The following is a 12,458-nucleotide window of genomic DNA, read 5'->3' on the forward strand; positions in this document are numbered from 1 at the left end:
GTTCGCCAGTAGGTCGATGTGTTGTCTGTCCGTCTCATTTGGTTGAACCTTGGGTAAACTTCTGTTCCAAGGACGCCTAGGTCACCAAACACCCTGCCAGATTCATCCAATTCAGCTCTGTCTCGTGCAACCCGGTCAGTGTTGTTCCTCTGGACGAGGAGCATGTCCAAGTCCTCTAAAATATGCTAACTACATGTTTATTCTTACCCTGTTGCTCCATTGACCCGTTTCCGGGTTCCACCAGTGTAAGTGGCACGATTAGCTAACGAGGTTGTTCGTTGAGACCAGAACCCACGAAATCGTCCATAAAACGTGCCTAGACGCTTGCTCGCCGGTGTTTCTGTGTCCAATTCACTTGATTATCTAAACCAATCTTTACCGTCTTGCGCTCTCCTTTTCCATCTTTCCCCCCGCCGCCGTCACCATGGTGCATCTCCAAGCCCTCTCCACCCACCAGGCCGCCGACAAAACCGCCCAATCCGCTGGCAACAAGGAGGTCCGTCTCCAACTCGCCAACGATGAGGACAATTTCACCACAAGCGTCTACGGCTCCCGTTTTGCCGCCCAAGATCTCCCCCGCCATGAGATGCCTGAGAAGGAAATGCCCAAAGAAGTGGCGTATCGCATGATCAAGGACGAGTTGAGCTTGGACGGCAATCCCATGTTGAAGTAAGACCTAAATATAACATGGCAACATGTCTTGTTACTCCTGAACTATGACTAACTGTACCAGCCTCGCATCCTTCGTCACCACCTACATGGTCCGCCCCTCTTTCTCTCACCAGCTCCCAATCCTTGTTAACACCCACTCAGGAAGAAGAAGCGGAGAAACTCATGACTGAGTCCTTCTCCAAAAATTTCATCGACTATGAAGAGTATCCCATGTCAGCAGACATCCAGAACCGCTGCGTGTCTATGATCGGCCGGTTGTTTCACGCCCCCGTTGCCACAGACGAGTCGGTCGGCGCCGTCGGGACCTCGTGCGTCGGTAGCTCCGAGGCCATCATGCTAGCCGTCCTGGCCATGAAGAAGCGCTGGAAAATGCGCCGTCAAGCTGAGGGAAAGCCCTGCGATAAGCCGAATCTTGTCATGTCCTCGGCGGTTCAAGTGTGTTGGGAGAAGGCGACGAGGTACTTTGAGATTGAGGAAAAGTTGGTCTACTGCAGTGAGGAACGCTACGTAATCGACCCCGAGCAGGCGGTTGCCTTGGTGGATGAAAATACCATTGGCATTTGCTGCATTCTGGGGACGACGTACACGGGCGAGTATGAGGATGTCAAGGCGGTCAATGACCTGTTGGTCGCCAAGGGGCTGGATACGCCAATCCATGTGGATGCTGCCAGTGGTGGTTTTGTGGCACCGTTTGTGGTGCCCGATCTTGAATGGGACTTCAGGCTGCCTCGAGTTGTGTCAATCAACGTCTCTGGGCACAAGGTATGTGACAACTCTGCTTCTATTCCCATAAGCCATATCTAACATCCATCTTCAGTATGGCCTCGTGTACCCTGGTGTTGGCTGGGTCGTCTGGCGCAGCGCCAAGTACCTCCCCCAAGAGCTCGTCTTCAATATCAATTACCTCGGGGCCGAACAATCCTCCTTCACCCTCAACTTCAGCAAGGGGGCCAGCCAAGTCATTGGCCAATACTATCAATTCATTCGCCTCGGAAAGCACGGCTACCGTGCCATCATGAGCAACCTGACCCGCGTGGCCGACTACCTCTCCGACTCGCTCGAAGCACTCGGTTTCATCATCATGTCCAAGAAATCTGGCAGGGGCCTGCCTCTCGTGGCCTTCCGCCTCCCGCCCAATCCGCACCGCAACTACGACGAATTTGCGCTGGCTCATCAGTTGCGCGTCAAAGGCTGGATCCTGCCGGCTTACAACATGGCGCCGCATACCAACAACATGAAAATGATCCGGGTTGTGGTCCGCGAGGATTTCACAAAGAATCGGTGCGACAATCTCATCAATGACATCAGACTCAGTCAGCAAGTCCTGGAGTCGATGGACAAGGAGAGTATCAAACGCCAGCAGGACTTCATCCACAAACATCACGTCGCCAGCGGGAAGAATCATAATCATCCAAAGTACAGGGTGAGTTCCTACCGCATCTGCCGAGGGCAATTGACGGAGGGAGCAAGAGACAGGAGACACAGACCTGTATGCTGACTGTATGTCGTGTAGAAGGAGAAGCATTCGTTGCAGGGCAAGACGGGCAAGACACATGCCATCTGTTAGTCAAAGGCTAGAGATCGTAACATGGAAGTCATGGGTAATCGGTGGAGAGTAAGTGATTCTGGATGGGAACTTGGAGGGACTTGCAGAAACGCTTGTGGTGAAAAGTTAGTTAGACACCCAAGCTTAATGGAGGAATACACAATGGTCCAACAACGGATTGTGACTTGAGTCAAGCAACAATGTCATTGATTCGGCTGAGAACCTTGAGGGTTGCCAAGACGGCAGTCCAGCCAGGCTTATCGATAGCGTTATGGTGGGGCCCCGACATCGCTCCGAGATTTTGTCAATGACTTTGACGATGTGAATCACACCTCGCCCCGGCCTTGCCTGCCGTCCCTTTCACCTCGTCGATGACTGTTCCGTGTGTCATTGCTGTGTGACTCTTATTCAATTCCACACGGTGGCATCGCGGGGTCAGTCAATCAATTGACTCGGTCATTCGAAGGATATTTATTTTTGCAATTGGTCTTTCTACCCTCAAGTCATTGCCCTGCTGCTGTCTCTTATCTCTTGATCTATTGACACAGCCTCAGGCTTGATAGTCCCCGTCCTTCTATACCATCTCATTCCCAGCTTCAACAATGGCCTTCCGCGCCCTCCGTTTGGCGGCAACCACCGCCTCCCGCCGCCCATCAGCAGCCTCCTCCACCATCACCCGTCGCCTCCTCTCCTCCCAGGCCGCCAACCCCGTCACTCACCCGGACCCGGCCCCTTCCTCCGAGAGCGCCCAACTCGTCGCCTCCCACGCCCCCTTCATGGTGGCCACCTACTCCCGCCCGCCTCCCGTCTTTGTCCGCGGCGAAGGGAGCTACCTCTACGACCTCTCGGGCCGCAAATTCCTCGACTTCACGGCCGGAATAGCCGTCAACAGCCTCGGACACTGCGACCCGGCCACGACCAAAGTGCTGGCCGAGCAGGCCGCCACGCTGCAGCACGCCAGCAACCTGTACTACAACCCATGGACGGGGGAGCTGAGCAAGCTGCTGGTGGAGAAGACGAGGGAGCTGGGCGGCATGTGGGACGCCGCCGCCGCGTTCATTTGCAACTCTGGCAGCGAGGCCAACGAGGCGGGGATCAAGTTCGCGAGGAAGGTTGGCAAGGTTGTTGATCCGACGGGGGAGAAGGTGGAGGTGGTTTCATTCAAGAACGCGTTCCATGGCCGGACCATGGGGAGCTTGTCGGCCACCCCGAACCCGAAGTACCAGGCGCCGTTTGCGCCCATGGTGCCGGGCTTCAAGGTCGGAGAGCTGAACGATATTGCCGCACTGGAGGAGCTGGTCACGGAGAAGACGTGCTCGGTTGTCGTCGAGCCGATCCAGGGCGAGGGCGGCGTGCGCGTCGCGACGGATGAGTTCCTGCTCGCCCTGGCCAAGAGGTGCAGGGAGGTGGGCGCCGTGCTGCACTACGACGAGATCCAGTGCGGGCTGTCGCGGACCGGCGAGTTCTGGGCGCATAGTCGCCTGCCGAAAGAGGCGCATCCGGACATCTTGACGACGGCGAAAGCGCTGGGCAACGGGTTCCCCATCGGCGCAACCATCGTCAACGCCAACGTGGCCGAGAAGATCAAGGTTGGCGATCACGGGACGACGTTTGGAGGAAACCCACTGGCGTGCAGGGTCGCGTGCGCTGTGGTGGAGAGGCTGGCGGATGCGGCGCTGAGGACCGGGGTGAAGGAGAAGGAGAAGGTGTTTAGGGAAGGGTTTGAAAGGATCCAGGCGCGGTGGCCGGAGCTGGTGAAGGAGGTGAGGGGACGGGGTCTGATTTTGGGAATGCAGTTGACTCAGGATCCGAGCAACATCGTCAAGGCGGCAAGGGAGAGGGGCTTGTTGGTCATTACGGCCGGCGAGAACACATTGAGGTTTGTTCCGAGCTTGGTCATGAGCGAGGAGGAGATTCGGGAGGGCTTGGGAATTCTGGAGAAGGCGTTTGAGGCGGCGACGGAGGCCTAAGCAAATGAGGGAACAACAGGAGGGCGTGGATACTTGTTGCAAACGTAGATATCTTGTGTGTTTATTTGGTACATGGGTTGAACGGGCAGGGCCTTAAAAAGCAGCTGGTGTTGATTTTTGTACTTGGTGTTTGGACATGGTCCTGTTGTTGATCTCATATCCAAGCAACCATGGTGATTTCCATGTGGAGGTCCAAAATACCCGATTCAAATACCAACCCAGAAGCATACTCTGTAGATGCCTTGATATGCTGCCGCCAGTCCCTCGATATTGGTTCACGGCGATACTATGTTGAATTACAAGCTGTCGGTTTTCTTCTGGGTTGGTTCACTTCACCATAAAAGAGGAAAAGCACTCTGGGACGGCCTAAAGGAGGAACAATTCTCAATGCTCCTTTATGTCGAGTATAGTTAAGATGCCTGGCTTGCATCGGAGAGTACAGGCCGAGAAACGAAGCAAACCATTTGACAAGATGCAAAAGTCGTCGCGGATACATTGTTCTTCACTGATTCACAATGCAGCTGCCGAACCTCAAAGAAGCCACAAGCCAAGGGCGACGCTCAAAAAAGCGGCAGATCCCCGCGCCATCAAACATCATCCCAATCAGCCGTGTTGCTAAACATAGCCACATGCCATGTGGTTGTATTGTGGGTGGTGATGATGGGCTTTCTGCAGGACGGGAATCTTATTCCGTCCCGTCTGTCCCACACATCCAATTCAGGCACCGTCCTGTACCTGACATGGCTCGCATTGTCTTCTTTGCGGTCCAGTCGGTCAAATGGGTTTAGCCAAAAATTGAGGGTTTTGAGGTTGATGGTGAATGAAACGAAACATTCTTCTTCTCGTCCGCTATTGGTGTTCCTGATGAGGGATTGAGACACATACACACCCCTCTCTGAACATCGGCTAGACTTTGTATGGTAGGTAGGATAGTTCGTCAGAACTGTGGGTCGAGGCACACAGCCACGGGGCGAAACACTGGTCACCACCAGTTGATCAAACGGCCCCTTGGAGCAGAGCCTTAATTTGCGAGCGCTTGAGAAACCGATTCAACAAGGCTTTTACACTGCTGCTGTCATTTGTAGTCATCAAGACATTCATCACTCAATTCATCAAGTCATCAGGTCATCAACGAATGTTCTTGTCCCATTGATATCAACCTTACCCATGCATGCCCTTGCGATGCAATGCCATCATCAGTCATGATCCTCCATCCCAGACCTTTTCTCTAGGTAGTGATACAACCCGCCGGCTCCAGGCAACCTGCTAGAGGTGAATACCTGCGCCGGTGAAGAATAAAAACACCAGGAAAACGCCACAAAAATGGTTCCCTAAATGTCAAAAGAGAAATGAAGTGAACGAGTGACATCGAAGCGAAGACAAAAAAGTTGGTTAACCATACGAGTGTCATACACCTCGCAGGTCCAACGGGGGTATTGAAAGCAAACAGCCAAACATCTGCACAAGAATTGAACATGTCCCCATGCATCCCTCCCCACAGCGTCCGCTTGGCTTAAGCAGCATAGCGCATCTTAGCAGACCTCCACCTCCGCACAGTCCTCTTGGCATTCACCGCCTCAATGGCAAAGGTCGAAGCGCCGGGAGTGCACTTGGTGCCCGCAGCGAGCTGAAGAACCGCCGACCAGCTGCCCGAGGCGCACCTCTGGAAAGAGGTGCCGCCGACGCAGTTCCAGGCACCTTCGTCCGAGCAGGGCGAGCCGGGAGCGAAGCCGCTGCCGGAAGCGCCGTTGCCAGCGTTGTTGTCCGAGCCGGTATCGGGAGCCGCGGTCGGGGTGGCGACCTCCTCGGACGAAGAGGCGGTGGTGGTGACGGTGGTCAGAGTGGTGGGAGCGGCAACTGGGGCCGTGGTGGGAGTCGCGGGCTCCTCGTCGTCGGTGATGAAGATGCCACTGGGAATTGTTAGTCTGAGCTCTAAACGTAAATGGGTCGGCCGAGGCGAGGAATTATGATCGGGCGATTGATGACTCTGGGGATGGGGGTGATCTCCGCACCACAGCCACTGGGCCTAGGAGGCTCAATCGGAAGGATTGTAAGGGGGCCAGACTCTATGGCAGAGGAAGTGCTGGGAATGATGGTCGGGGTGACCTGGGAAGAGGTAAAGGAAGTGATGGTCGTGAAGGTGAAGGGAGGGCTGATAGTGATGGTAATAGCCGTGACCCTCACTTGAGTGGTAGAGGACGTGATGGAGGTGACAGTTTGAGGGGGAAAGGCTAGGAACAGGGGTGATGATGGGAGGATTGGCCCTGTTAAAGGTGGTGGATGGCTCGATGGGAATGACTGTAAGGACGTCCTTGGAGGGATAGGGAGTGATGGTTGGCCGCTTGGCTTTGTAAAAGGTGGTAGAGGGCTTAATGGGAATGACGGTGATAACCTCCTTAGAGGTGGAGGAGGTGCGAATGATGGGGATGATGGTAAGACCGTCCTTGGAGGTGGACGGTTTGGGACTGGGGGTGGGGGTAGGGGTGGCGGAGGTGCTTGCGCGGAGGGATTCGAAATATCCAGGGGGAATGGTGGCCACGACACGGCGGCCAAGGCCAGAAACATAGAAAAGGGATTTTGTGATGGATACATACCCAGGAAGGTCGACAGAAGTGGTCGTGGGAGCAGCCGTGACCTGCGCGGCGCTCGTGGTGGGCTCCTGCGGAGTCGTGTTGCCGCTACCGCTGCCGTTGTCGGATCCAGAACCAGCGCCTGCACCGCAGTTACCAACAGGAGGCGCAAGCCTCTCCTTATCTCGGATCTCCTCAAAATCAGGGCCAGGGTTCGGAAACCTGACATCCTTTCCTTCGATAGTCGAGCAGCCGTTGCCGATGTTGGCGAGGAAGATCTCGGGACGAGCTGAAAAAGCAACACGGGGCTTGAGAGCCGCAGCCTCGCGCTTGGCAGCACCACCGCCGATGGTGACGGAGGCGCAGTTCATGTACTGCTCGCGGTTGCCAACATTGTTGTTCCACGTCCAAGCCCAGATAGCTGGACCCTCAGGGGCGTCGGCCGGGATCTGGAAGTCGTAGCTCGACTTGAGCGGGCAGTTGCCGATGTAGGACTTGATGACCTTAAAGGTCTTGCCGTTGTCGTAGCTGAGGGAGACCTGGCACGAGCCGCCATTGTGGGGAGCAGCACCAGCAACAGTGAGGTTGTAGGTGCCGCCGGGGGCGAATGTGGCGACGCTGGCGCCGGCGGGGGTGCCAATATCCTGGTGGTACAGCTTGCAAGGGTAGTTGGAGCCGTTATCGGCCAGGGGAGCCGTGTTGGTGTAGTCGATGTTGGTGGCATGCGGGTTGAACTTGGAGCGGAAGGGAGGAGGATAGCTGATCTCCATGTGGGCAGCGGCCAGCTGGCTGCCGGCAAGGAGGGCGAAGATGCCGGTGGTGATGCCGTTGGCGAACATTTTGTTGTTTTGGTTTGGTATCTCTGTCGAAGAGTTGTCGTGCAATCGCGCGCTCAGAAGGGCCGGATAGGCAAGTGACGTTGTAAGTGTTGCAAGGAGCGAAAAGAGGTCAGAACTGGCAGACCGGGCTGTTGTCTTTTTGAAGTCGAGCACTGCTCGTAGAGCCGTATGAAGGAATGAAACGGGCTTTGGTTGCGAAGATTGGTCGCAGACACAGTCGCTATTGTTAGGTTTTGCGTGGTGTTGAGGGCACAAAAGAACCTAAACAATAGGCTTGAAGTGTAAGTCGGTCGCAAGTCGCAAGTCGAAGCACCGGGCTCAAAGGAACCAAAAATGGAACAATGGAACAAAGAAAGTGAAGCGAAAAAAGACAACGGTAAGCCCAAGTTGCCGGGAGCTGTTTGATTCGAAGGAGAGACAGAGGCGCGATGCCGTGGTGGGTGAGGAGGGAAAATAAAAAGAGTTGGGACAAAGAGGCGGAGGAGGAGCCCTTTATTCTTATGTTTCTGGTGTCCCTGGGAGGTGTCCGAACGATTGGATCTCGGCCGCTGGTGCACAGGCGAGCGAACACCCCCGTTTCGAACGCCCACCAGTGGAGCGCACAGCTTGCCGTTGTCACCGATCAGGGGCACTGGCGGGTTCCTGAGGGGTCCAACCGGGGGGCCAGCCGGGGGGGTAGTGAGGGGGGTGTGTCGACAAGCGGAGCCCTCCACTCCCTCAGCCAGCGAGGCGGACAAGACGACGACTGGTGCCGCAGCGGCCAAAAATGATGGCCCGGGGTGGTGTAAGGGTAACATCAGACGGGATGGATGTGGACATGGACAAGGACATGGTTGACAATCCGTCCTCTCTGGTCGTGCATCGCCATCCGATCAACTGCGAAGTGATGATGGTGAGGACCACGGACGGACATTTGCTGGCCAGCATCATCCATGACGGCCGGCGTCTCCATCATCATCGGCGTTTTCTCTGCTCACAGACCGAGTGACGAGGAACGAACACTCTATGCTCCGTACCCAGCAAATGGTAGGACATTCCATCTTCGGGAGTGGTCGACGGCATCTGTGAGTGAACGACGGAGTACGTAATTCAGAAGGACTTGTTCTCATATGTTGGCCGATGATTCCTGGACATCGAGATACTACACAGTAGACAGTGGCTAAGGTACATACTACTTCCTTTGCCATGCGAATGAATGGGGATCCGGGACGGTGACATGTCCAGCGTGATGGACAGCTGTGATGGACAGCCGCGCGGTCCTTCACTTGAACCAAGTCAACCTCTGGACGAAACTGAGGCTTTTCCTTGGACTGGAGGCTGTAGGTTGTGAGACACACCGAGTGATGGTGGTCCATCCCCCCACCTAGGTCCAAAGCCAGTGACGCCAGCGAAGCCCAGTGAGGCCAGCGAGGTCTGTGACAGCGCTGGCGGCATGGGATTTGGAGGGGTCGGCGTCAGCGCTGTGCGAATGGTGGAGCGGACGGAGTGGCCTCTCTGAGCCCTTGCAGCGGAAAGAGGCGAACAGAGGCAAACCTTCCAGTTGGAATCTGCGGACTGAGAAAATCCCAAGACGGGCCTTTTCCCGTTTTGGCCTGACGTCCCAGGCCTCAGGTGCCAGGCGACCAATGGAATTCTCGGCGTACCTGGCCGCTGGGGCATGGCCCGACGGGCTCTGATTGGGCAGCTTGACGGGAACTTCCTGGCTTGGTTGGCCCAATCAGAGTGGAGATTCGCTGCGGAACAGAGCCACAGCCGCTCAACCTGGGAAAAGCGCATGAACTTGAAACACCGCCCCCTTACCCCGTGCATTTTTCTCCACGCCCACCAAGCCCCGCCAAAGTCCGGCCATCCATCCACGTCTCTTCTGTGGAAGAATGTGAAGACGTGAAAAGACGGACGACCTTCCGCCAGGCAGACCTTGTCACACGCCCGACGGATTGGATTTGCCATCGGCCTTTCCAGGTTCCAGGGTTTCTTTTCTTTTGGACAAAATTTGTTCTTTGTGCCGCCGGCCAGTCACAGGCATCGGCAGGGCTGCCAACATGGGAATTCGAGGCAGCCCACTTCCTCCCTTTCACATGAAGGGTCAAAGGGTCACGTCATCCCGCGAGGGATAATGGCCCGGACACGCCATCCAAGCAATTTCAGGGCAACAAAATGTCCTGGAACTTCTGGAACTTTTGCCTATGACCCTTCCGTTTACAGTGGTATCCGTCTGCTGCCATTCTCCCTATGTCGGTTTTCCACCAATCCATCAGCCCCGTCAACGACGGCCCAATTTCACCGACGGAGGAGAATGTGCCCAGCAGCTGGACGCCAAGGGCACCCGAGCTGGTCAGTTAGCGTGTTTCGGACCTGACGACTGGGCCTCTCACTACCTACTGTCGATGTGGGCTTGGTCACTGGCCATGTCTGGCGGCAGACGAAGCAGGTCGGCTTCGCTCCATCATGGGCCGAAGCAACGCAGGCCCGTCACGCCCCCTCCACAGAGCCCGGAGGATGCCGTTGAACTAGGCACGATAGGTTGGACTGGAACCAAACCGACGTGTGTTTGTCATGCTTGATTGCCTGTTGTACGTGAGAACGTCGGTAGGATGATGTGCATACATATGTACCCCACAGCAAGATGCGCGCGTCTGTTACAGAATATCTGGTTGACGAAGAGGGGCGGCAGTTATCACATCCATCAACAACGGGGCCAAACTGCCAGCATGTAGGCAACCTACCACTTCCACAGTAGACCAAACTTCGTCACAACAACCACCCACCGACACGCACACACCTTCTGAACATTTAGCCCACTTCTGCTGAAGAGAGGCACTCACAGCGACACCAAATGGAGTGCTGCTGAATTTGTCAGAGTTGTATCGTTGCAAGAATAGCACCGTCTTACACGATAGTTTCCAAATTGGGCAACTGATCTGGTAGTGTCTGCATCGCGTTTATCCGAGGTCAGAACCTAAACGCACCACCATTTCAGAGCGGGGTGAGCGTCGGCTGCGTCAAGGATACGCCGCTCAGCTGCACATCCAACGTCGTCGCCCTTGGTCGGCCGTTAGGCATTCCATATGCCATGCATGGAAGCGCTGGAGGTTGTTGAACTTGTCAATGCTTACTCTGGTATTCTAAGTATTCCATATTCGGCTCTTACACATCCCATGAGCCTGGAGCCTGTTCGCTTCTGGGATCGGAAATGCGACTGCAAACCTTCGCGGGTGTCGCTGCATATGCTTGTGCCCTGGCCCCCATCCTGGCCGGCTGAAGCGAGGCTACAGTTCTGAGGCAGACTGAACAGCGAAAAGCGCCTTACCTGTTGGCTTCCTTTCGCTGCAACAACGCAATGGGAATCGAAAAGAGAAAACGCATGATCCATGACGCAAGCAAACCCGCTGGACTACGTACACATGTCTTTGCTCTTTCCTGAGGATCTGGGATCGCCGTTATGCTGTGAGGGCGGGAGGAGGCAGCCTGTTCTGCAGAAGGATCGCCAACCAGGATAGCACAGCACAGCCAGCAGATCGGGACATGGATCACAACGTTTCAAGCGGATATACCTGGTAGATTCTTTGGATGATCTTTGCTGAGAACAAGTTCATCTTAAACTCGAAATTAACATGCTGGATGCCTCCTAGGTAGCGACATTCTTAGCGACAAACCAAATCCCAAGAAAAGGTCTGAAAACCGGGTAAGGAAACTTCTGTCAGCCCGAAACACTCCCTCAGCGCCACCCAGGCACATCACAGTTCGTACTGTAGGTAATACCTGAGTTACGCCGTACTCATACGTCCCGCTCGGAGACGGTCTTTTTTCCCGGCACGCAACGGCTCGAAGCCAAATTGCACTAGAAGAGCCGGCAGCTTTGCGGCGTGGGCGAACTGGAAATCCCGTCGGCACTGGCGATGCGGGCGCAGCCGGCAGTCGGCGTACTACAGTAGCGGACGGAGTAATACCGGAGAGGCACAAACCAGGAAACGTCTTGATCCAACGTGGGCGTGCTGGTAATGGACAGGGAAACACACAGACACACAAAAGAAAAGAGGTGGATCGACGGGCGAAGTCAGACAGAGCGGTGCGGACTTCATCCCATACCAAGCATTGCCATCCGTGGATCACGATGCTTGTCTCTCCCTGCGGAAGAAGTGTCGCCCTGCCTTACGGTGTATGTAAGAGGGTATACCTACTTATCGCCACTTGTTTGCCACCACCCTTCTCGGAAGAAACCCAGAATGGCTGTTGGGGTCCGAAATCCTTCCTTTTGCTCTGGTTTGGGAGAATACTACCCGGAAAAGTCCTGCTGTCCCCCACCTTTCCCCGAACATGAGGTGTTTTTTGTTTGTTAGTGCCTCCGTACCTTGCATGATGCCGTGCATGCCGAGACGCAGGAGTCGGGTTTACGGACATACACCGTCTATCGTCTCGTGGGTTTGTGCGCACGACGAAAGAGAGGGGCAGAGGTGTTTGCTTCCCCGTCTCTCATTCTCGAGCAGCCTGTCTTGATGCAACCGAGTTGGTGAGGAGGGTTTTGCCCTTGAGGAGTTAATGGAGGTTGGCGTATGAGAGTGCATACACCCAACCATCCATAGGACCATAGGATTTCTCACAGTCCAGAATGAGACCGAAGTGAGCTCAGAGACGGTCACACAGGACAGGAATGCCGGCGCCACCCCCGCAAAATCAAGACCACCCCACTTACATGCTGGCTATTTGTCAAACATCAAACATGTCTCTAGGTGTCCCGATTTCCTTGCGTGGCACACCATAACCAACCACCGCGTCGTCAACACGTCGCCCTCCCGCTCTCCGAAACCGACTTTCCTTTTCCCACTCCGATCTCCGTATGTACATACATAGAAGGATTCTG

At 55.3% G+C, this 12,458-nt stretch overlaps 5 protein-coding genes across 5 annotated transcripts; 2 read left to right on the plus strand and 3 right to left on the minus strand.

Moving 5' to 3' along the window:
- Positions 1-424: 424 nt before the first annotated feature.
- On the plus strand, positions 425-2,239 carry VTJ04DRAFT_9352 (uncharacterized protein; the record flags this gene model as incomplete). The annotated part of the gene is made up of 5 exons (XM_069367890.1): positions 425-669; positions 734-761; positions 814-1,434; positions 1,490-2,095; positions 2,186-2,239. 5 exons carry the CDS (start codon positions 425-427, stop codon positions 2,237-2,239), a joined length of 1,554 nt encoding a protein of 517 aa, XP_069216173.1.
- A 581-nt stretch (positions 2,240-2,820) lies between these two features.
- Positions 2,821-4,188, plus strand: VTJ04DRAFT_9353 (uncharacterized protein; the record flags this gene model as incomplete). Its single annotated transcript, XM_069367891.1, has 1 exon — positions 2,821-4,188. One exon carries the CDS (start codon positions 2,821-2,823, stop codon positions 4,186-4,188), a length of 1,368 nt encoding a protein of 455 aa, XP_069216174.1.
- A 1,228-nt stretch (positions 4,189-5,416) lies between these two features.
- VTJ04DRAFT_9354 (uncharacterized protein) lies at positions 5,417-5,677 on the minus strand (the record flags this gene model as incomplete). The annotated part of the gene is made up of 1 exon (XM_069367892.1): positions 5,417-5,677. One exon carries the CDS (start codon positions 5,675-5,677, stop codon positions 5,417-5,419), a length of 261 nt encoding a protein of 86 aa, XP_069216175.1.
- A 24-nt stretch (positions 5,678-5,701) lies between these two features.
- Positions 5,702-7,597, minus strand: VTJ04DRAFT_9355 (uncharacterized protein; the record flags this gene model as incomplete). The annotated part of the gene is made up of 2 exons (XM_069367893.1): positions 5,702-6,098; positions 6,783-7,597. 2 exons carry the CDS (start codon positions 7,595-7,597, stop codon positions 5,702-5,704), a joined length of 1,212 nt encoding a protein of 403 aa, XP_069216176.1.
- A 53-nt stretch (positions 7,598-7,650) lies between these two features.
- VTJ04DRAFT_9356 (uncharacterized protein) lies at positions 7,651-8,552 on the minus strand (the record flags this gene model as incomplete). Its single annotated transcript, XM_069367894.1, has 2 exons — positions 7,651-8,239; positions 8,509-8,552. 2 exons carry the CDS (start codon positions 8,550-8,552, stop codon positions 7,651-7,653), a joined length of 633 nt encoding a protein of 210 aa, XP_069216177.1.
- Positions 8,553-12,458: the final 3,906 nt, after the last annotated feature.

Source organism: Mycothermus thermophilus (genome assembly GCF_041956435.1).
Source record: "Mycothermus thermophilus strain CBS 625.91 unplaced genomic scaffold VTJ04scaffold_6, whole genome shotgun sequence".
In the NCBI taxonomy this organism is placed as follows: domain Eukaryota; kingdom Fungi; phylum Ascomycota; class Sordariomycetes; order Sordariales; family Chaetomiaceae; genus Mycothermus; species Mycothermus thermophilus.